General features: G+C 47.1%; 1 protein-coding gene across 3 annotated transcripts in view; it reads right to left on the bottom strand.

The window, feature by feature from the left end:
* The window catches only part of MYH11 (myosin heavy chain 11), a 125,928-nt gene that overhangs the window by 82,239 nt on the left and 18,857 nt on the right, over positions 1–24,832 (bottom strand). For all 3 annotated transcript variants that reach the window (XM_065924382.1, XM_065924383.1, XM_065924384.1), the window contains exon 3: positions 16,977–17,133. In XM_065924382.1, the coding sequence (XP_065780454.1) occupies positions 16,977–17,133 (157 nt within the window). The remainder of the gene's footprint in view (positions 1–16,976; positions 17,134–24,832) is intronic.

Genomic DNA, 24,832 nt, shown 5'->3' on the forward strand with positions numbered 1-24,832 from the left:
CTCCCTAGAGCTAAGCTGAGGGCCTTTCTATTGTATGTCCCTGCCAGGCCTGCCACGGACAGTGGTGCAAGTCAGACAGTGCATAACTCTAAGGGGGAACTATTTACACTGGTCACTGTAGATCTGTATATTTAGTACAACCATCTTTCAGCAGATGGAAGAAAAGTGCCTTAGGAAAGGGGTAAAAGTAAAAGTGTTAGTCATTCAGTCATGTCTGACTCTTTGTGACCCCATGGACTGTAGCCCACCAGGCTCCTCGGTCCATGCAAGAATTCTCCAGGCAAGAATACTGGAGTGGGTTGCCATTCCCTTCTCCAGGGGATCTTGCTGACCCAGGGATCAAACCCAGGTCTCCCGCATTGCAGGTGGTTCCTTTACCATCTGAGCCACCAGGGGGTACCTTTGTCTAAATCTATAAAGGTACCACCCAGTCCAGTGGTGACCCTAGCTCCATTAGTCCAAAGATTCCCTGCCTTGCAGCGCTTAACCTCATCATGATCATTCTTTTGCCTCAATACCTTTTAGAAGAAAGGGATTACTCGGAATGGTAATGGACCATTTTCCTATGATACGACAGGCAGAATTCTTCTTTTTCATCTTAGTGAAAATTATGCTACTCTATATTATTTATAATAGCCAAAGAATACAAATGATACAAATGTCCATCAGTTGGTAAATGGATAAACAAAATGTGGTCTATTTGTACAATGGAATATTATTCAGCCATAAAAAGGAATGGAGCACTGATACAGGCTAAAACATGGATGAACCTTGAAGATACTACGCTATGTGAAAGAAGCCAAACTCAAAGGATTGCATATTGTATCATTCATTCCATTTATTCTAAATGTGCAGAAGAGGCAAATCTATAGGGACAGAAAGTAGACTAGTGATAGTGTTGAACCAGGAGTGGGGAAGGGAATGACTACAAGAGGGCACAAGATTTCCTTTCCAGATGATAGAAAGATACACTTAGATTGTGGTGATGGCTGTGTAACCTTGTAAATTCACCAATAACCAGTGAATTGTGTTCTTAAAATGGATTGATTTATGGGATATAAATTACACCAGAATAAAACTTTTTTAAAAATACAATGTTACTTTTACACCATCTCTGAATCAAGAGATCTGACTGCAGTTATCACACGGAATCTATTCATTTTTCAACAGTTATGAAACTTTTTTCCCCTTAAATAAATCACTAATACTTTTTATTTATATTACAAAATTAGTACACAACCACTGAAGAAAGCTTGGCAAATACAAAATCCCCCTAACCTGTGATGGTTAACATTTAGATATATCTTCTTTTCATTATTTTTTATAGGAGTTTAGAGTGATTTACACAATTGACACCACACTATGGCATGGTTTTTTAGTTCTTGTCATTTAACAGTGCTTCCTTCTTGGGCTTCCCTGGTGGCTCAGGTGGTAAAGAATCTGCCTGCAATGCAGGAGACCCAGATTCGACCCGTGGGTCGGGAAGATCCGCTAGAGAAGGGAATGGCCACTCACTCCAGTATTCTTGCCTGGGAAATCATATGGAAAGAGGAACCTGTGGCTACAGTCCATAGGGTCACAAAGAGTCAGAAACGACTGAGTGATTAGCTTTATATACATTGACCATGTTGTACAGTCTTTGTTATTAACATTAAATGGGCTTATAGTAGTCCACAGAGAGGTTCCCGCTCTCTCTCCAACCTCATCTGGTTACTCCTCTCCCCCTTACATCCCAGCCATAGTGACCTTCTTGGCACTTTTGTAATACATCATACTCATTCCTGCCTCAGGGCCTTTGCACTATCTCCTCCTTTTGCCTCTAAAGCTCTTCCCCATTTCTTGATGTGACCAGATCCTTCTCATCTTTTATTTGTTGTTGTTTAGTCACTCAGACATGTCTGACTCTTTGCGATCCCATGGACTGTAGCCCACCAGGCTCCTCTGTCCATTGAATTCTCCAGGCAAGAAAACTGGAGTGGGTTGCCAATTCCTTCTCCAGGGGCTCTTCCCGACCCAGAAATCAAACCTGGGTCTCCTGCATTGGCAGGCAGATTCTCTACTACTGAGCCATTGGGGAAGCCCTTCACTTTTCACATCCCAGTCCAAATATCATATCCTCAGATGGAGCCACTTCTGACTACTGCACACCCATAGCCACTCCCCTCAATTTCTCTTGATCCCATCTTCCTGTTTTATCTTCTCCTTAGGGGGAAAATAACTTTATAATTTTGCCACCTGAAATTATTTCTTTGCTTACTCAAAAAACTGCTTTTAAAGCTTCTCCTATTAACCCCTGAGCTCCTGAGGATCAAAGGCTGCGCCTGATCCCAGATGGCAGGGACAATGTGTGACACATAGTAGGTACTCAGGAAATTCTTATGATTTGAATCAATCTCAAACTATCTTTCTCTCTCTCTCTCTCAGAAAGGCAATTCCGACTGAAGCCACGGTGAACGCTTCTTCCTGTATTCACATATTTCACTCAGCGAACAAGTCCAGAGCGCCTACTCGGTGCCAGGCACTGGAAACAGAGAGTTTACTAAACAGACCTAGCCTTTGCTTTTGAAAGGCTTATGGTCTGGTGTGAGGGTCAGACAAGCAAAGAAGTGACTGCAAGATGTGGGCAAATGCCACAATGCATACGTGCCCAACGTGCTACTGAAGGTACAGCTGCTTTACCTTATTTTAAAAAATTTTTTAAAAATATTTATTTATTGATTTGACTGCACCAGGTCTTAGTTGCGGCATGCAGGCTCTTACTTGAGGAGTGTGCGATCTAGTTTTCCTGAGGGAGCCAGTTTCCCTGACCAGGGATCGAACCTGGGCCCCCTGCATTGGGAGCTCCTAGTCTTAGCCACTGGACCAGCGGGGACGCCCCAGTGTAGCTGTTTTAACATACTCTGAGAGGCAGGAGGTCCCAGCAGCTGTGGTGGCCACTGAGCTGCATGAAGAAGGATGTGGAGGAATCCCCAGGGGAGAAGCCACCAAGGAGGCGGAGCGTCCCATCAGGAGGGCCTGGACCACGGCACCTCAGGGCCGGGAAAGGGCACCGCAGCGGAGAGGAGATGGCCGGCGGACCCGTATCCCAGCATCCCGCGCGCGGGCTAAGCCCCGCCCCCCGCCCCGAGCCTGGGGACCACCTGGTCTCCCACCCCCGCTGCCGACACCCCGGCGTCTCCTCCGTCCCCTGGGCCTCGGGGTCTGGCCTTGGATGAGCAGGTGTGCGGGGCAGTTCTCCGAGGACCGAGAGGGCTCCCCGCCGCCTCCCCCGCATCAGGCCTGAGACTCCCAGGAGACGCCCAGCTCCCCACAGACCAGCTATTTCGGCCTGATCCCAACACCAGCTCTTGGTTTCTGGCTGGGGAAGCCAGAGGCCCGCGGGCTGACTATAAAAGGAGAAAACCCAGCTGGGTCTGAGCGAGGCCTGGGCTGGCTGCTTCCCTCCCGCCTCCCCGTGCCAGGGTGCGTGGGATCCGGCGGGGGGTGGGGGGTTGGACAAGCCCTGTCTCCAGCGGGGTCACTGCTCCCCCTGACCTCCAGGCCCCTGTGGGTGAGGCCTGACCTCCACCGAGTGCAGAAAGGTGGCTCCTCCACGAATGCCTGCCACCCTCCAAGGATGCCTGCCACCCTCCAAGGTAGACGCAGAAAGTTCCAGACCCCCTGCCCCACCCCCGTGGAGCTGACAGCTCACGCCCTAGCCCTGCCCTGCTGGGCACCACGCTCCCCAGGCACCGTCGGAATCAGCCCACACAGCCACCGGGCCAGGTGCCATCCTTGTTGGGACAAGTGAGGAAACCAAGGCACAGAGAAGTGGGCGCATCTGCCGAGCCAGGATTCCAGCCCAGCTCAAAAGCAATGCCCTGTGCACACATATAGCAATGCCCTATATTTAAAATGGGTAACCGACAAGGACCTTCTGTATAGCAGCATGGAACTCTACCTGGTGTTATGTGTCAGCCTGGATGGGAGCCAGGGGTTTGGGGGAGAATGTATACATGTATATGTATGGCTGGGAACCTTAGCTGTTCACCTCACACTATCACAACATTGTTTGTTAATGGGCTATACCCTAATACAAAATAAAAAGTCTAAAAAATAAATAGCACCCCGGAGAAAAAAAAGCGATGCCCTAAACCTCTGTGCTGTAGATGCAGTTCTTCTCTCCACCCTCCTGTCCCAACAGCATGGGGAGGAAAATTCTGGGTAAGCTGGGGTACTCTGAGAGCTTGTGCTGGACCCCAACAGGACTCTTCCAGACCCACATGAGGCAGATCTGGCCAGCGAGAGTGGCGTGGGTTCACAAAGACCAGTATTCTCCCGGTGGTCTCCTGGGCCTTGGCTCCAGCCTCCAGTCTCTGTATCCTTCTCTCCACTCCAGCCCCACAGTCTTGTGCATCTCATCAACTCCTTTAAGCCCACATGTTACCTTTCAAGGAGGCCTCCCTGTCCTCCCAGCTTAAGGAGATTCCAGGGTCTCCTGCTCTCCCCCCATAGCACATGTATTTGTGGTTTGATTTGATTAATATCTGCACCCCTCAACAGACTGTGCTCCCCACAACAGTTCCCTCACAGTGGGGCCTTAATCTACACTTTTGGACAAAAAAGGGAATGGAGAGCCAGATTCTGAGGCTGGGAGGACACAGTGGGAAGGCCAGAGCACAGAGTCCAAGAGGAACAAGTCACCATTAAGTGTCAGTCAGAGCTTCCCAAGTCCACTCCCCTCAGCGTATCTGCTTTCCAACTCAATATTTACTGGTTATTAAAAAGTTCTCCTTAGCTCTCTCCCAGCTGTGTGAGACACCATGGGCTGTCCATAAAACATGTATCAGAATCAGATGATACTTCTTCTTCATTTCCTGCCAAAGAACGTGATCTTCTTGTGATAACTCAGAGGGCCGGCCAGACGGGGCCAGACGGATGGAGCTGCCAGCACCCCTCGCCCCGCCAGGCCAGATGCTGAGCCGAGAGCAGAGGCAAAGTCTCTGAGAGGCAGAGAGGCAACTGGTCCCCTCCCTGGTGGGGGGGGGGGGTGTCGCAGGAACAGTCTCTGCAGCAAAATGTCTGGGAAATTACTTCTGGGCTCCACTTTTTGGGCAACTCAGAGCATCATCTTCCTTACCAAGAAGACAGGGATTAAAAACCCACACTTTGCAAGGATGTGAGAAAGATGCAGGGAGAGTGGATACACAAAGAGCTTAAAAAGGGCCCAAGACCCATTTCAAAGCTCAATAACAAGAAATCATTGTCAGCTTTATTATTATCACTGCTCCATCATCTTCATCCTCCACGACAGTGAGCTTATGAAGTGGTTATAGATGGCAGCGGGTCTGATGCAGGAGGACAGGCTCTCAGGCCAAGTTCAACCCTTTCTGATTATAAGGCCTAAGCCAGTCCCTCTGGCAGCTCCATCTGTCTGGCCCTGTCTGGTTGGCCCTCTGAGTTATCACGAGCAGCCTCAGTTTCCTCATCTGTTAAATGGGGCTGACAGCACTACACTATCTAACATACCATACTGTTTCAGAGGGAAGATAAAATGTTTCCAGTAAGGGAATTCCCTGGAGGTCCAGTGGTTAAGCTTCCACCCTTCCAATGCAGGACCAAGGTTCGATTCCTGGCTGGGGAACTAAGATCCCACATGTCACAGGGCGTGGCCAAAAAATTAAAAAAATAATAAAACTATTGGCTTTAAAAAAAATCTTTTTTTAAATAAAAAATGCTTCCAGCATGGCCAAAGGTGACATCGCCAGGTTTGACACTCAGCTCTGGAGCCCAGCGCCTCGGTGTTCTGAGCCTCACTGTCGTCAGCCTGTCACACGGAGAGTCTGTCCTGCAGGGGACCAGCGAGGGGTGAGGGCCGCAGGACCTACGGGGCAGCGAGCTGAGTGCACACAGATGCCCTTCCTGTCTCTGCTGAGATACAGAACCTCTGGTTGAGCACGGGCCAGCCCCCCAAGGCCTGCTGACCCGGACAGAAGGTTCAGACTGAGTGTGGGAAATTGCAAAGCAGAGAACTGAGTTTGGATCGTTCTGCTCACCTCCCCACCCCCACAGACTTCTCTGCAGCTTAAAGAGGGTTCAGCCAAGAGCCTGAGCTGATAAAGGTCTGGGGTTCTTTTTTTTAATCCCCTTAGAGTGGCCAGTTAGTCCTAATTAGGTGCGGACACAACGCTTCCAGTGACAGGTCCTGATGGCTGCTCTCATCCTCAGAGTGAAATCTCACCTGCCTTTCACACCCTCCCCCACCCCAGGGACCCACGAGAAAAGGCTGGAGATCCAAACCGGCTTTTGTCAGGAAAGCTTTGCTGACACTTTCCCCGCACTCATCATGCTATAATTTGCTGAAGTCACTCACGCCAGCTTCTCGAATGCTGAGCCCTCAGTGCTAACCCCCTGAGATAGCAGGAGACAGCCCTACAGGGAGGGGCAAACAGCCTTCTGCGGGGCAGGAGGGGCTGTGGAACAGCTCCGCATCACCTTGGTCCAGCAAGTCTGGGGCTTCAGAGTCTGATAAACCAAGTTCAAATCTGCTCTGACACGCCTGCGTCAAGTTCTTCACCTCCCTGAGCCTCAGTCTCCCCAGCAATAAAATGGGGCTAATAACTGCCTCCAGTACTGGATTATCTAACCAGTCATGTTTTTCCACAGTAGTCATGTATGGATGTGAGAGTTGGGCCATAAAGAAGGTTGAACGCTGAAGAATTGATAACTTTTGTGCTGTGAATGCTGGAGAAGACTCTTGAGAGTCCCTTGGACTGCAAGGAGATCAAACCAGTCAGTCCTAAAGGAAAGCAATCCTGAATATTCATTGGAAGGACTGATGCTGAAGCTGAAGCTCCTATACTTTGGCCACCTGCTGCAAAGATCTGACTCACTGGAAAGGACCCTGATGCTGGGAAAGATTGAAGGCAGAGGGAGAAGGGGACAACAGAAGAAGAGATGGCTGGATGGCATCACCCACTCCATGGACATGAGTTTGAGCAAGCTCCGGGAGATGGTGAAGGACAGAGAAGTCTGGTGTGTTGTAGTCTACGGGGTCGCAAAGAGGCGGACATGACTGAGGCAACTGAACAACAACTAGTCATGGAAATATAGGTCCATGAGTGAAGGAAGGGAGGGAGGGAAAAATAAATAAATTTTTAAAAGAGTCAATATTTGCTACTTCTTAAAAACTATCATGGTCAGTGTTCTGGGAAAATTTAAAACATTGTTGGCTTTCTTTATAGTTTAGTGTTGTTTTTATTCTGGATTACATACACAGGCACCATAATAATTTCTAGGCTTCATTTTAAAGGTCCTAATCTGGTCCCAGGTGGCACAGTGGTAAAGAATCTGCCTACCGAGGCAGGAGACACAGCTTCAATCCCTGGGTTGGGAGATCCCCTGGAGGAGGAAATGGCAACCCACTCCAATATTCTTGCCTGGATAATCCCATGGACAGTGGAGCCTGCAGGGCTACAGTCCACGGGGTTGCAAAGAATTAGACACGACTCAGTGATTGAACACCAGCATATGGATCTGATCCTGTCTGCCTTGTCAGTCTGCGGTGAGGATGAATCCAGAATATTCCTGGAAAGCCCTGTGCACACAGGAAGCACGCAATAAAAATCCACTACTGGGGCTTTCCTGGTGGTCCAGTGGCTGAGACTCTGAGCTCCCAATGCAGGGGGGCCAGGTTTAATCCCAGGTCGGGGAACTAGATCCCACATGCCTCAACTAAGACTTTGCATGCTGCAACTAAAGATCTTGAGTGCCACAACTGAGATCCAGCACAGACAGATAAATAAATATTTTTTAAAAATCCATTATCATATCTTTGGAAACGAGAGTGTGAAAGAACTTCCATCAAAAGGTAGTACGTTGAACACAGGCGGTTAGCGCTCCTCTTTCCCCAAACCTCATTAAAATGACAGTAAAGGGGTTTTGAAAGTGAGTGAAAGTCACTCAGTCATGTTCGACTCTTCACGACCCCATGGACTATACAGTCCATGGAATCCTCCAGACCAGAATACTGGAGTGGGTAGCCTTTCCCCTACTTCAGGAGATATTCCCAACCCAGGGATCAAACCCAGGTCTCCCACATTGCAGGAGGATTCTTTACCAGCTGAGCCATAAGGGAAGCCAAAGAATACTGGAGTGGGTAGCCTATCCCTTCTCCAGGGGATCTTCCTGACCCAGGAATCAACCCAGGGTCTCCTGCATTGCAGGAGGATTCTTTACCAACTGAGCTATGAGGGAAGCTTTATTTTTTGGGCTTCAAAATCACTGTAGATGGTGACTGCAGTCATGAAATTAAGATGCTTGTTCCTTGGAAGAAAAGTTATGACTAACCTAGACAGCATATTAAAAAGCAGAAACATTGCTTTGCTGACAAAGTTCCATCTAGTCAAAGCTATGGTTCTTCCAGTAGTCATGTATAGATGTGAGAGTTGGACTATAAAGAAAGCTGAGTGCCGAAGAATTGATGCTTTTGAACTGTGGTGTTAGAGAAGACTCTTGAGAGTCCCTTGGACTGTAAGGAGATCAATTCAGTCCATCCTAAAGGAAATCAGTCCTGAATATTCATTGGAAAGACTGATGCTGAAGCTGAAACTACAATACTTTGGCCACCTGGTGCGAAGAACTGACTCACTGGAAAAGACCCTGATGCTGGGAAAGATTGAAGGTGGGAGGAGAAGGGGACGACAGAGGGTGAGTTGGTTGGATGGCATCTCCGACTCAATGGACATGAGTTTGAGCAAGCTACAGGAGTTGGTGAAGGACAGGGAAGCCTGGCGTGCTGCAGTCCATGGGGTCGGACACGGCTAAGCGACTGAACTGAACTGAAATGAATGGGATTTTTCTTAGGCTTCCCAGGTGGCGCTAGTGGTAAAGAATCTGCCTGCCAATGCAGGAGATGTAAGAGACGCGGGTTTGACCCCTGGGTCGCTAAGATCCCCCAGAGGAGGGCATGGCAACTCCCTCCAGTATTCCTGCCTGGAGAATCCCACGGACAGAGGAGCCTGGTGGGCTACAGCTCATGGGGCCGCAAAGAGTTGAATACGACTGAACACACATGCACAAAGGGGTTTTTCAAAAACACACGAAACCGTCCAAATAAACGGGAGAGGAGAGAACAACACAACCTGGGAATGAACAACACAACAGCAAATGGGATGAGTGATGACAGTCCAGGAGAGACGTCTAAGCTGGTGGTGGGGAAGCGGAGAAGCAGAGTCCCCTGCCTCCAGCCCAAACCTCAGTAATGGGCAACCTGGGGCCTTGGGAAGAGGGTGGAGGACAATGAAACATAAGGACTGGTTGAATGTCCATCTGAGAAGCTGCTAGACACTCCAGATACCATCTATACTCCCTGCAGCCAAGTGACTGCCCTCCCCACAGCCCACCAAAGGGGGCAGATCAGTTCTCTGGAGAGGGAGAAATAGAAGGTCTCTGTCTTGGGGACACCAGGAACGGAAAGAAGACAACATGCCAGTTTCATCCCCTAGTTTGAAACCCTCATCCTCTTCTCAACTCGATCCTTAAACTGATGGTTGTTGTTGTTTAGTCGTTAAGTTGTGTCTGACCCTTTTGTGATGCACTGGATTGTAGCCCACCAGACTCCTCTGTCTATGGGATTTTCCAGGCAAGAATAGTGGAGTGAGGTGCCATTTCCTCCTCTAGGGGATCTTCCTGACCCAGGGATCAAACCCATGTCACCTGCATCTCCTGCATTGGCAGGCAAGTTTTTACCACTGAGCCACCCGGGAAGCCCCAAAATGATAGTAGATAGATCTTTACCCTTCAAGCAGAAGACTGTACAAGACTTCTCTGAAGAATTTCACTAGCCCAAGAAAAAAGACTGAAAGATACACTAGGAGTCACTCGATGGAGCAGTCCAGCCTCACCAGCAAGCCTCTCCTGCAAACATGAAACTGCCATCAATTTTTTGGTGCCCATGCATTAGAGCATCCCAGATGAATGGACAGTCAATGAATCAGCAGGCATTGGAAGAAAGTCACTAACAAGACAAACATAAATTAAAACAAATAAGTAAGCAAATATGCCTCTTAGAGGTAACAGGGGCCTACATGTGGAGAAGTACCCTCTAAGAAAAGGAATGTGCATGGAAAAAGGATCTGATAAGAAAGAAACATTCAGGAAACAAAACAAAGTTATTGGAAACTTTTTTTTGGAATGATAGTAGTAATTGAAAACTCAATGGAGAGTTTATAAGATAAAGTTGAGGTAACTGCCTAGAAAATAAAAAGGGCAAGAGAAAGAGATGAAAATTATTAAAAAAAATCTGAGAATTCCAGTATAGAAATAAGAAAACAACTAGAAAAAAACAGAACAGAGAATACAAAGAAAAAGAAATCATTAAGGACAATTCAAAAAAATTTCCCAGAATGTAAGGACAGGAATTTATAGACTATGAGGATCCACTCAAGTCTCCAGCACAATGAGTAAAAACAGACCCACACCATATCCAATCATGAACAGGGAGATAAAGATTTAAAATAAAAAAAAAAAAAAACACTTCCAGAGAAGGAGTAAGGAGGAAAAAAAAAAAAAAAAGGTTACATACAAAGGATCAAGAATAAGAACGACTTTTATCTTCCCCAAAATGAAACTGAATCTCAAAGTTAATGAAGCAATGTCTTAAAAATTTGGAAAGAAAATTACTGCTTGCTTAAAAATGTAAACCCAGTTAAACTATCCCTTAGGCTTCCCTTTTGGCTCAGATGGTAAAGAATCCATCTATGATATAGGGGACCTGGATTTGATTCCTGGGTTGGGAAGATCTCCTGGAGAAGGAAATGGCAATCTCCTCCAATATTCTTGTCTGGAGAATTTTCCATGGACAGAGGAGCCTGAGGTTGCAAAGAGCTGGACAGGATTGAATAACTAACACTTGCACTTCACTTTCACAGGCTTTCCCTTAAATATTAGAGAAGCATCAAGATGTTCAGATATGCAGTATCTTAAGTTGTCTCACATATGTCCTTTCTTGAGAAGCTGCTAGAGAAGGTGCTCCATTTAAACAGGGAGTAAATTAAGGAAGAAGAAGACATGGAAACTAGGCTGCTTTTCTGGGCGCCTGATGTCTTCTGCTAGAGGTCAGAAGTTGTTTTGTGAAGTTTGCTCAGTGTTCAAATGTTCTTTCAATGAATTTGTAGGGGAGAAAGTGGTCTCCCCATCCTTGTCCTCCGCCGTCTTAGCTCCTCCCCCGACATGGAAACTAGGAAACAGTCCACCAAGAGAGCATTCAAAGGAATTCCAAGAATGATAAAGATGATTCCAAACGTCAGCTACTGGTCACAAGAGGGTATCCAGGGCAGGTCAAGACTCCAGTAGCAATCACTTCCAAAAATAAGCTATAAATACGATCTTGAACACATATCTTTATTATAAGACATATTATAAGAAGATTAACACATTTAGAAGGAGAATTTGTGGTAGAATTAGTGATTAGGCACATAGATACCCAAGTTGGAAAAAAAAAAAAAAAGGCAATTACTAACTCCAGGGGAAAGAATAAATTGTAGAGGAAAAGTCATCATAAGACAGCGCAGAGCTCAGCTGTGAATGGCATCTACAAAGTCATGATAATGTAAACTCTGAACAGAGCTTTCATCAAAGTTAATATGCAACTACATTGGGAGCTCATGTGGTGGGGCATGGTTGCGTGTGTGTTGGCAGGAGGCCGGAGGACAAAGCAAGGGGGTGATTGAGTGAAATGCTCATGTTCCATGATGAAAAGTCAATAAGTAATGCCTAAAACTGAGGGAGAAATTTAAAATATGAGTAATATATTCAAGTCTCTTAGAGATTACAGTGTTAAAAGCCCAAAATTCAGTTAAGAGTTGATAATGGTTATCCCTGGAGAAGGGGAAATTAGAGAAGCAACCAAGGAGTGATTTTTTCTTAACAAGCCTCGAGGAACTGACTAAATCATCTTCATGTACACCTTCAATAAAGATGAAAGCTAAAAGTGTAAAAAAGGAGTAAGGAATCCCTTTAGGCCTCTAATACTCCAGCAGCATGCAGAACAGTGCATACGAAATGTTACTATTTGTGGGGAAAACTTGGGAAGAGAGAAATGGATGTGTATCTTCAGACATGTGCAGAAAATATCTCTAGGAGAGTATTTAAGAATATCTAATAAACTAGAATAATAACCCCATGGTTATCTCTGGGGAGGCAGGCTAGGAGTCTTGAGCACAAGGGTTGAAAGGGAGAATGGTCAGCTTTTGAATTTGAATCTATCATCTCTCCAAAAACAAAAAAACATTGGGAAATGTAAAAAGTACATATGATATCATTTACACATACACATACATAAGACATATTTTAAATGCTGACTTCTCTCATTGTCTCCTCCCTACTGGGGCCTGGCTTCCTTTGGGGAGGGGCTTGTGAATGAATTATGTCTTAGAAATCCCCTCCCATATTCCCAACTCCCTTGTTACTATTCTCAGCCAGAATGCTCCGCCCTATCCTTTCCCCTCTTAGTGCATCACAGAGGCTTTGGTAACTCCCCACCACTCTTGGACAACCCACCCCACCCATCCTGACCCTGGTCAGTGCTTTTCTTTTTTTAAAAAGAGTTTTTAATTAAAATAACTTTTTTTTTTTTTTTTTGGCCGGGTTGAGCAGCATACAGGATCTCAGTTCCCTGGTTAGGGGGTCAAACCTGTACTCCCTTCAGTAGAAGCATGGAGTCTTCATCACTGGAACACCAGGGAAGCCCCTGGTTCTTTTCTTTCAACAACTCTAAGAGTTCTTCCTTCATTTATTGCAAATATTAACTGAGCAGCTACTCCATACCAGGCACCAGCACACATCCCAGAGATTCCATGATGAGCAGGCAGACAAGCGTGGTGTTTGTGGGTTTCATGGAGTTTAGGGGGCCTCGGGAACTTAAGAGTCCACATGACAAATTTTAAACATTTCATTCTGTGTTCGGTGAATGCGTTCTCCACCCTTTCCCGATCCTATCTCTCCACACGCCATCCTGTTTCATAAAGGACTTGAAGAGAAAGACCTAACTGCTGACTTAATGCTTCCAACAAGACAGAAAGTTCAGCGCAATCCCAGTCCAGTGACTGGACAGCCTGGGACAGCAACATTCACCAACAGAGTCACAAACCGGCCCCACGCGTTCCTTCACGAAAACCAAATTCCCACTTTATAAAGAAAAAAGAAAGAGTTTTCCTAAGCTTTTAGTTTTTCTCCTTGATTTTTTTTTTTTTTTTGGAGATTTTTTTCATCAGAGTTTGTCATCACTCATGCCAGAACGCACCAGGTAAGGCCAAAACAAATGCATACATAGCAGCTGTTGATTAGCCTTTAATTTAAAAAGAGCTTATCGCTTATGGATGGCATTTTTCTCTTGAGGTTTAAAATTTCTAGGTAACTTTATATTTCGCTATATAATTGTGGGTTAAAATGCAGAGCCTAAGAGGAATGAAATGTGTTTGCCCTGGGGGTCTGTGTACGGAGTATAATGTTGCCCCACGGATGGGAAGTTGTCTGGGGAGGCCAAAGTTATCACAACACAAAAATATTCTTCAAAGAGTCAAGTATTTGGGAAACCAGATCCCACTAAAGCATCTTTCTCTAGTCTGCATTCCTGCTGTCCTCTAATTCAAAGGCTTCCCCTCGCCAGCTATTGGGTGTCAACATCCATCGTCTCGATACAAACACAAGAGAAAACAGCAGCTCTGCAAAACCGCCTGTTTCCCGGAAGGTGTGGCATCACACGTGGGTGACGTTTGAAAGGCCACCAAAAGTGTCAGATCACTTCACAGCCAAACGTTAGGGAGTCATCAGGAAAGATAACACAACAAGGACTTTGAGAGAGTATGCTAAACACCGAAGAAGTCAAAACCCTTGGCAAAAGTGGTGATTTCTCCAATAAGTCTGTGAAAATTATCTTCTCATCCCATGCTGCAGAAATCAAGCATGGCATGAAGAATGATGTCTCATGCTCTCCCATGGTTCTGGTCCAAAAAAAAGTTAAGGCAAGAACACCCAACTCTGAATTAATTTTATACTCTTTCTAAGGATTAGAGCATCTAGTTGCAATAACCACCAAATTCCTAATGCATGTAAAATAAATAAGCCTGTGTTCATAATTTGCAATGTCATTTTTTAAGCCCATCAAAACCTCTTCCCCCTTAATTTACATTCCCATTTTAAGTAAAGTTTTTCTGGAACCAATTATTTTCAGATAGTCATAATTCCTTCATTTCATGCCATCCAGCTCAGTTAGTGTATGAAAAGTTACACAGACAAACATTAATGGTGATGGTCCCTGGTGATAGGTTTATGGGTGCTAGTACATTCTCTTTTGCTTAAATATATGTTTCAATTTTTCTAGAATGGAATATATAAAACAGAGGGTTTTTGTCGTGCTTAGTCACTCAATCATGCCCAACTCTTTGCGACCCTTTAGATTGTAGTTGGCCAGGCAATTCTGTCCATAGGATTTTTTTTTTCAGGCAAGAATACTGGAGTGGGTTGCCATTTCCTTCTCCAGGGGATCTTTCCAACCCAGGGATAGAAACTTCAACTCCTGTGTCTCCTGCATTGCAGGCAGATTCTTTCCTGCGGAGGCATCAGGGGAACCCTAAGTTTCTTAAAGTTGCATATATAAATTCTAAGAGCACTATGGCAGTGCTCACCTGTCATTCCCTCTTCCCCTTTTCATTCTGGTATTCAGCCTAAACGTGCTTAGTAAGAGCTCCCTTAGGCTTCCCTGATGGCTCAGTCGTAAAGAATCTGCCTGCCAAAGCAGGAGATGTCAGTTCGATCCCTGGGTCAGGAAGATCCCCTGGAGAAGGAAATGGCAACCCCCTCCAGTGTTCTTGCCTGGGAAACCCCATGGACAGAGGAGCCTGGCAGGCTACAGTCCATGGGGTTGCAAAAGGGTCAGACATGACTTAGCAGCTAAACAACAACAAAAGAGCTCCCTCAGCTCCAGAAAAGAACTAGGAATAGTCCAAACCAATCATAAGTGTTCCAGTCCTCTTTGCCAATGATTGGTTTAGAGGTTTGCATGTGATCAAGACATAACAGACTTAACAGACAAAAGGGATGCCTGCTGATGAGTTTCTGGAAAAGGTTTTCTTCTCTCATAAAAAAGAGACGTAGGGAAAAAACCTACCCCTTCACTTCCTTCATGCTTTTGGATATTATCACATGAGGCTGTGATGTCTGGAGCTATGGTTGCCATCTTGTGATGATGAGGAAGCAGCCAAGAAAATCCCAAAAAAGTCTGTTTTTGAGCTGCTAAATTAACTAAGCCTGAAATCATCAACATCCAGACCACTTGTTACATGAGGTAATAAATTCCGGTTGTTTAAGCCATTTTAATTGATTGCTATGCTTCTTGTACCAAAAACACCCCAAATGATATGAACACTGTAACTTTGTGATGTTCAGCTTTCCAAAGAGGTGTGTGAACCACCATCGTATACTCTTTCATCAGGACAGACTACAAAGGATTTTTTTTCACAAAAGCACATACCTAACTCCAAGAGTCATCACTTTATAACCTAAGATTATATCTCACACAATCCTCTTTGCAAGGCTCCATATTCTGGTCTTTAGAAGTAATGGTAGTACCCATCTGGAATGGTCTAGTTTGAATCATACCTGCGGGGCATGGTTAACCCTGTCAGTAATTTGGGGAACTTCTACCTGAGCCCCTTTACCTTGAGTTGGGAGAGTAATTTGTCTTAGGTACACCTGCCCTCAGGAGCTTCCAGAACTGGGCTCCTTTCAATTCTCAACTCAGAACATTCTTGGAGGAAGCTATTCCAGGGGTTGCAAAGTCAAGCACAGGAGCCAGGCAGTGAACCCAAGTGCACCAGGCCAGGTGAAGACTAGGAACTAGAGAAATCATATGTCCTTTTGAGGGGCTGACAGGTGGGATCACATGTTGCCAGATGTTCCAATACTTTCAAAATAACCTAGAAATCGGGCTTTCTATGTACAATCTCCACATTTTTAAAAGTTGGCAACTAATTAAAGTATCCTTAAAACTCCATGTGGACCAAAAACCAAACTTATCTGAGGGCTGGATCCAGCCTACCAGCTGCCGGCTTACCACCTCTAGGTTCTTCACACCTAAAAATCACATAACAACTGTGTACAGCTTTAAAAACTGCCAAAGCTCTTTCCTGTTGCCCTTTCTCAAGTGTAAGGACAGAAAAACTCCTGTATCTGAAGGCCAGATCCATTTATAGGAGGAGGTATTCCATTTATGGGAGGAGGCATGAGAGAACTTTCTAGAACTATTTCCCATCTTGGTCTGGGTGGTGATTACGACTGTAGGCATGTAAAAATTAATTTTAGTCTGGACACTGAATTTGTATACTTTTTGCACTCTCCTGTATGTATGTTCTACCACAGTAGAAGTTATTAATGATAGTAATAAAAATAATACATAAATGTGGAGGTAATACACAAAGGTCTTCAGTGTGGAAAAGCCTGTTTTACCACTGTACAACACACTGCAAGATAGATCCTCTCACTCCCTTTTTACAGATGAGGAAACTGAGGCTGGAGAGGAAAAGATTTGCACAGGATCCCACAGGGTGTGAGTGACAGCTGGCTGCAAATTCAGATCTGGTTGGCTCAGCGCCAGGGCCGTTCCCCACCAGCTTCCCTTCCAAGGTGACAGCATCCTATCATCTTCCAGACGGCTGGCCCACCCAGGCCTCGGGCAACCAGGGGTCAGCGAGCCCATGCCTGTATTTGCCCAAACTGTCTGCCCTCCCTTCTCTCCCGGGCTGCACACACATCTGTTCTGCTTGTTTTTTCCCTTTTTCAGTCACAGCCCTGCTGTTACCCAGCTCCGCCTGCCAAACCCCACATTCTTGGCGAGAACTGCAGGCGGGCAGGACAGGAGGGGCCTGGCGAGTGACTGTAAGCAGCCCAGGTGGGCTCCCTGGAGGAGGAGGAGCTCTGTGCCTCTGCAGGCAGCTCACCTTGCAGCATGCTCCGGTAGGCCGTGTCAGCGATGGCATAGATGTGGGGTGGCATCTCGTGCCGCTTCTTGCCCTTGTACATCTCGATGATCTTCTCCGAGTAGATGGGCAGCTGCTTGTACGGGTTCACCACCACGCAGAAGAGGCCCGAGTACGTCTACAAAAGAGAGAACTGAGCTTACTACAGGAACCCGGCAGGGACAGAGCTCTGACATCCAGTCTGTGACCACCCACCACAGCCTGCATGGTCTGAGCGCCACTGTGTGCATTTTCTCACTTCACTCTCACAGGGGCAGCCTTGAACATATGTGCTCAGAGTCCCATTTTAGAGATGGGGAAACTGAGGCTCAGAACTTCACAGGTTGTACAAGCGGTAAAGAATCCACCTGCAATGCAGGAGACACAGAAGATGCCGGTTCAATCCCTGGGTCAGGAAGATTCCCTGGAGGAGGAAATGGCAACCCACTCCAGTATTCTTGCCTGGAGAATCCCATGGATGGAGGAGCCTGGTGACCTATAGTCCATGCGGCCACAGAGAGTCAGACACAACCGAGCAATTGAGCACACATACACAAACTGAAGCTCAGCGTCCTGGTGGGAATTTCTGGCGTCACTGACCCCAGGTACAGGGGAGAGGAGCAAGGGGTAAGCTTGGATTTCCAGGACACCATTTATAACTGTGGTTTTAAATAGTTCTGGGTTCAGACCCCAGGGCCACTCCCAACCACTGTCACTTCATCTCCCTGAGCCTCACAGGCTTAAATAACACCTACAATTTCTCGAGCACCTATTATGCACCAGCCACACAGCTAAGCACTTCACAGGCGTCTTCTTTAATCCTCACAATAGACCTCTGACAGGGGTACTATAATTTCCCTGTGGCCCAATTGACAGATGAGGAAACTGAGGCTCAGTGAAGTTCTCACCAAGTCATGCAGCTGCTGGGAAATTCAGAACTAAAATCAAGACTTCTTACCCCAGAGTTCCTACTCTCCTCGATCATGAAAAAGGACACAGTCCCTCATCTGTAAAGTGGGGATAAACACACCTGTCTTTAAATAGGAATGGTACTTACCCATTACAACATGGATGAACCTTGAAAACAGTACACTGAACAAAAGAAGTCAGACACAGAAGGTCATGGATCACACGGTTCCGCTTAAGTGAAATGTCCAGAACAGGCAAATCCGTAGAGACAGAAGACAGGTCTCTGGTTTCCCGGGACTGGAGAGACGGGGGAATGGGAGTGACTGCTAGTTGGAATGGGCTTCTCTGGGGGTCTATAAAAATGTTCTGGAATTAGATAGCAGTGGGAGTAAGACTACACTGCGAATCTATCAGTGCCACTTGTTCCCTTCAAACTGATTAAGATCATGAATTGGTTATATGGATTTTATCACAATTTAAAAAAAATTGGGAGTTCCTGGGGGTCCAGTGGTTAGGACCTCCCACTGCTGGGGGCCTGGGTTTAATCCCTGGTCCAGGAATTAAGATCCAGCAAACTGCACAGCAAGGCCAAAAAATTTAATTAATTTGTTTAAAAAAATTATCCTGCCCTACCAAGTGCAGAGGAACATCTGAAACTGATCAGAACAAGGAAGGGGTATGAAGATGCTCACACGTCCCTCCGTGCTGTGGGCGGGGAGGCGTGGTCCTGATTACCACTGCTCTTTACTGTATCCTGGCCTTTCCCACGGGCTGAGCTCAGAGCCCAGGAGACAGGCGCCAACCTGTCCCAGAGGAACTGCTTTCCCAAACGATAACATCAGTGCTGCCCAAAGCTCCGGTGGCCGCCAAGCCCGTCTTCCCTCCAACTCCCCCAGAAAGTGACTAAAGGAGGAGGAACAGAAAGTCCATCCCTGGGTTACACTCAGAGCAAAGCGAACACCGGAGAGGTTCGGCACCTCGATCAAAGTCACCCAGCACTGAGCCCCCCACTGTGAGGCGTGGGCATTGTCCATCAGCTGTGGACCTATTCCTGTCCCACAGAAACAACCGATCATCTCTTCATTCAGTCTCTCATTCATTCATGCATTCCACGTGTGAGGCTCTGGGGCTACAGAGCCTTATGTGTTACAAAACACCCAAGGACCTGCCCACAAAGGGCTTTCAGTCACGGCAGCAGCTGGTTGGCGAGTGAGGGACTCCCTCCAGGGCTCCATCTGCTAAGGGGCGATGATGATGACAGTTGATCCAGGGTGAGGGGAAAATGCTGTTTCTGAAAAGGAACAGGATTGGGGGTGGGGGAGGTGAGAGGGAGGCTGTAATCTCCCAGGTTCCCACAAGTCCTATCTAAACATCCATCAGCCACTTATTGAGCACCGACTGCATACCAAGTCTGTGTTAAATGCTGGAAACAAATAAATTGATGATCATTCCTGCTCTCAAAAAGCCTCCTTCAAAAAGGAGACGAGGATGTCCAAATAACATCATAAGAACAAGGATGAAGCCCTGTGGATTATGGGAGCAAGGACGAGAGGGCCCTAACCCACGAGGAGGGGGCGGCGCTCAAGAAACTTCAGCAGGAGAAGAGATAAGGTGCTAACAAGTTCAGGGACACAGTTGGTGTTCACCAAATGCCTGCTAAATGAATGCCTGAGGGGTCAGTTAATTATAAAGCTTCCCTGGAGCAGGGGCAGCGCTGCTTCATCTCTGTGACCCAGGGCCTGGCACTGGGCTGCACACAGTAGGTGCTCCGTAGACATTTGTTGAACACGTGGCAGAGCTGTTCCAGGGCAAGGCCTGTGTGTTTCCTGTTCCTGTGTGTCCCGGTCCGCAGCTCAGGGCCTCCATGGAGTAAGAGCCCAAGAATGGTCAATCGTTTGAATGAAGGTCAGCCACGCCCTCCCTCCTCTTTAGGCCTGAACTCCACCTCCAGCTCTTCCCAGGCTGTGCCCACTGCCACCACCATGTCATTTCTAGAATGTGTCACTTACAATCCAAATCACTCCATCCAGGGAACTAGGGGCAGTAAAGGGTAGTGGTTAAGAGTATAGAATTGACCACTGAGGACTTATTTGTAACTCTCACTCTGCTACGTCTTGGCTGTGTGACCTTGTGTAAGTTTCTTTTTCTCTCTGAGCCTTGATTATCCTCACCTGCAAAATGGGCAGGGGTTAATAACCACTCCTTCATCGGTTCGCTGTGAGATAGCTCTGGGGGAGCATTCAGCACGGCGGTGGTGTGTAACAGGGACTCAATAACTATTAGTGACCACCCAATGCTCCCTCTGTTTCATGATGAAAACTTTGCCACCTTGGAAACTTCACACGTAATGTTCCCTCTCCTTGGAACACTTTCCCCTGAGTTTCTCAGAGCCATTTGCATCTGCTCTTTCAGGGCTCACTCTAAATGTCATCTCTTTGACTGTGAGCTGCACTTATCATATCTCCAGCCCTTAGCACAGGGCCAGGCACATAGGAGACACCCAGTAAATATTTGCTGAGGGAAAGGAGGAGGGGGAAGAGAGGGAGGGAGGGAGAAGGAGGGAGGGATGGAGGAAGGAAGGAAGAGAGACAGGTGTGGCTTTCCCAACTCCATCATCAGCTTCCAAAGGAGAAATATCACCTTCCTCCTGTTTGCCTAGGGCACTGCCTGGTGCGATGTACACAGCAAGCACTTAATCCATGCTTCCAGGAAGATCTGAATCTCTGTCCAGTTCGGCACATCTTTCCAGGGCACCATGGCCCAACGGGAAGGACTGGGTCGATGGCAGCACACCCCACACAGAGGCTGGGCTTCAGAATCTAGGGCTTCAGCCTCCATTGTTCCAGCTTGGTTGATCTCACCTGACGCAGCCCTCCTGAGCTTGGCTGTGTTTCTGCCGCCCCATCCCCATGAGCCCCTTCTGAGCTGGTCAAGTTCAGAGGTTTTCAACATTCCCTGCCTCCCATGTCCCAGCGGCCTCTCAGGGCCCTGTGCCACCAGCAGGTCCCAGCTGCAGGCCTAGGGTTTCCCTCTTGTGACCGTATTAGGAAGCGACTTCACTTTTTCCCTAACGCTTTATATGGTCAGCCGTGGAGTCCTGAGCTCCCAAGGCCTCCGGCAGAAATGAGGAACAGTGGGGGAAGGTGGAAGAGAAGCAGGCTTTAAGTCACAGAGGCCCAGGCGGAACCTCAGACTTGCCCTCACTTCTTGTGTGACCTGAGCCTCATCCTCCTCATCTATAAAACGGTGGACAGGTTGCAGTGCAGTGTCATGGCTTTCTGAACATTCTAGAGACAGACCTGGCCCACCAAGAATGTGATCTGCTACAGCTTTGATGTCAATGGCAAAAAAAATTAAAAAAAAATAGAAACAACCTAAATATCCACCAAAGGGAGACCAGTTCAATAATTATGGCACACTGCCCTTAAAAAGAATACATACACACAAATATACATATAGGGACTTCCCTGCTGGTCCAGTGGTTAGGACTCCATGCTTCTACTGCAGGGAGCTCGGGTTTGATCCCTGGTTGGGAACTAAGATCTGGCAAGCTGGGCAGTGCAGCCAATACACACACACACACACACACACACACACACATATACATTTTGGGCTTCCCAGGTGGCTCAGTGGTAAAGAATCTGCCTGCCAGTGCAGGAGACATAAGAGATATGGGTTCGATCCTCCTGGCTCGGGAAGACTCCCAGGAGGAGGAAATGGCAACCCACTCCAGTACTCTTGCCAGGAAAATCCCATGGACAGAGGAGCCTGGCAGGCTACTGTCCATGGGATTACAAAGAGTCGTACACGACTGAGAACATACATATGCATATATATATATGTGTGTGTGTATATATATAAGGTGGTGCTGCTGGTAAAGAACCTGTCTGCCAATGTAGGAGACACAGGAGACGTGGGTATAAAATACTACTGGAAGACCTATGAGGAACTGGTGTCCATGGTTTCTGTAAGGAGGGGAACCAGAAGATGATGAAATGGGGATGAAAGGAAAAGTTCTAAAATACCCTTATATACTATTCAATATTTTATTTAATATTTGCAAGTGTTATCTATTCAAAAAGTGTTTTAAGTCTCAGTGACTAGATAGTTATGAACAGACACAAGAAAAAGCCACAAATAAATAAGAAAATTCCCATTTTCACCTCCCCCAGCCACTGGCAACAGCATTCTATTCTGATTCTCTGAGTCTGACTGTTCTAGATTGTCCTGTAAATGGAATCCTGCAGGATTTGCCCCTCTCTGTCTGGCTATTTTCACTCAGCATAATGTCCTCCAGGTTCAACCATGCTGTTGCAAATGGCAGGATTTCCTTCTGCTTTAAAGCAGAGTTAGTATATTGTATGGTGTATTTACCACCTTTCCTTCATCCATTCTGGGCTTCCCTGGTGGCTCAGACGGTAAAGTATTTGCCTGCAATGCAGGAGACTGGGGTTCAATTTCTGGGTCAGAAAAGATCCTCTGGAGAAGGGAATGACTACTCACTGCAATATTCTTGCCTGGAGAATTCCATGGATAGAGGAGCCTGGTGGGCTACAGTCCATGAGGTTGCAAAGGTTGCAGAGGTTGCAAAGGACAGAGGACACGACTGAGCGACTAACCTACTTCATCCATTCATCACATTCATTCCTGTAGAATCCATGTTACATATCTGCAGCTCAGATGGACCTTATCTTCCTCCTCTCAATTATCAAGCAGCCTCAGGTCAAGGGCCAGGCCCTGTAACTCTCAGCGCCCCACAGAGAGGGAAGGAGGGAACAGCAACACTTAACAGCCCTGATCCTGTCCCTTCTCAGGTAAGTCACATCATCTCTCTGCCTTGGTCGCCTCGTGTGCTGGGTGAGAAGTGAGCTTCAACTTCACTGGAGAGAACTGGGAACGACTTGGGACAGCAGCCAGTACAGTCAAGGCCCACATCTTCACTGAGCTCCCTCTGCCTGAAACCCTTGTCCCATCTTCCAGCCCAACACCAGGGACGGAGCCACGAAAAATCCCAGGCAGAGAGAACCCAGCCCGTGACAACATCCCGAAGAGCAAGGGAGTGCTGTTCCAGGAATCAGACCCACATGGGGGCCCCACACGTGTCATCAATGATCTGGGGCAGCTCAGGCAGGAACCTGCATCTCTAGATATGGAGGATGGACATGTGGACGTAGCGGGGGAAGGGGAGGTCAGAGGAAGGGACAGAGTAGAACTACCATGTGTGAAATAGACAGCTAGTGGGAAGCTGGATGGCACAGGGACCTCAGGGAGCTCAGGGCTCTGTGATGACCTAGGGGGTGGGATAGGGGTGGTGGGATGGAGGCTCAAGAGGGAGGGGATATATGTATACACAGAGCTGAATCACGCTGTTGTGTAGCAGAAACTAACACAACATTGTAAAGCAATTATCCTCCAATTAAAAAAAAAAGAACCTGCATCTCTAAGGCTTCTACCTCTTCTAGACCCAAGGGGATGAGACATCTGCCAGGGCTGAGCAAAAAGTGCCTTGTTTGAGATGAGCCTTGCAGGATGGAAGGGAACATTCTCTTCATTACCGGGGCAAAGTCAGGCACGGTCAGCTGCCTGGGCTTCACCTGCCATACACCTGTAACAAGGGCCACGCCTTCCGCCATCATGCGCTGGGTGAATAACTTGGGGTGCTCCCCCACCCCGTCCTCTTTTATCTCCTCCGTCACGGACAACAATTTCTAGTTAAGTGACTAAGTTGACCAGAAAAGAATGAGACAGGAGTAGACGCGTGGTCATAAGACTGAAAGGCTTTTCATCTAATCTGTTCGGAGAAGCACAGCAGGAATTTGAAGATTTGATTCATTTTTTTTAATCTGCTGTCAGAAGACAGTCTGGGTCTTGGGACCTTCATAAGCCCCTCATTTTTCCTGGTTTCTATTTTGGGCCCAAACATCTGTGTCAGAGGACAGCAGGCAAAGATTCCTATTCAAGCCCGTCCTTGACCTCCCTGGATGAAGATGACTTATCTTGGACAGGAGGCCCACAGGATCCCAGTTCCTCTAGAGCTCCCTGCAGGCTGGTGTCCTTAGGAAAAGCCACTCTGTACCAACAGCCCCAGGCTGAGAATGCTTCCAGACAAGGAGTCTGGACAAAAGACTGGTGGGGACAAAAGAGAGTTTCCCTGCTTAGTTAGGGAGCATCTTAGACTGTCCTCGGAGGGTGTTTAGTACTCTGAGCCACAGCTTGCTTGTCTATAGGATGGGATGAGCATACTTCATTCAGTGGATGCTGTGTTAACTAAATGAGATCAAGAGAAGGTATGTATAGAATTATGAGTTGCTTCCCAGTTCCCCCTTGACCCTTAAAAACAAGCCCATTGTAACTCTCTCTGAACTATCTATGTGGTTTAGTTGCTAAATCGTGTCCTACTCTTTGCAACTCCATAGATTGTAGCCCCCCAGGCCCCTTTGTCCATGAGATTTTGCAGGCAAGAATACTGGAGTGGGTTTTCCTTTCGTTCTCCAGGAGATCTTCCCGACCCAGGAATTGAACCCGGGTCTTCTGCATTGCAGGCAGATTCTTTACCGACTGAGTGAAGAGTAATTAATTATGGTACCTCCATGGGATAGATCACAAAGCCCATAAAGGGGCAGTTGGGGTCATGAGTGAGAGGTAGGGATGTTCATCACTAACTTGTACATGGAAAGAGAGCAGGTCCCAGCCTGTGTGCACAGACTTTTCAATACATTGTTGTTTAGCTGCCAAGTCGTGTACGACTCTTTTGCGACCCCATGGACTGTAACCTGCCAGGCTTCTCTGTCCATGGGATTTCCCAGGCAAGAACACTGGAGTGGGTTGCCTGTTTCCTCCTCCAGGGGATCTTCCTGACCTAGGGGTTGAGCCCGCATCTCCTGCATAGGCAGGCGGATTCTTTACCACTGAGCCAGCAGGGACATTCC

Source organism: Muntiacus reevesi, chromosome 2 (genome assembly GCF_963930625.1).
Source record: "Muntiacus reevesi chromosome 2, mMunRee1.1, whole genome shotgun sequence".
Lineage (NCBI taxonomy): Eukaryota > Metazoa > Chordata > Mammalia > Artiodactyla > Cervidae > Muntiacus > Muntiacus reevesi.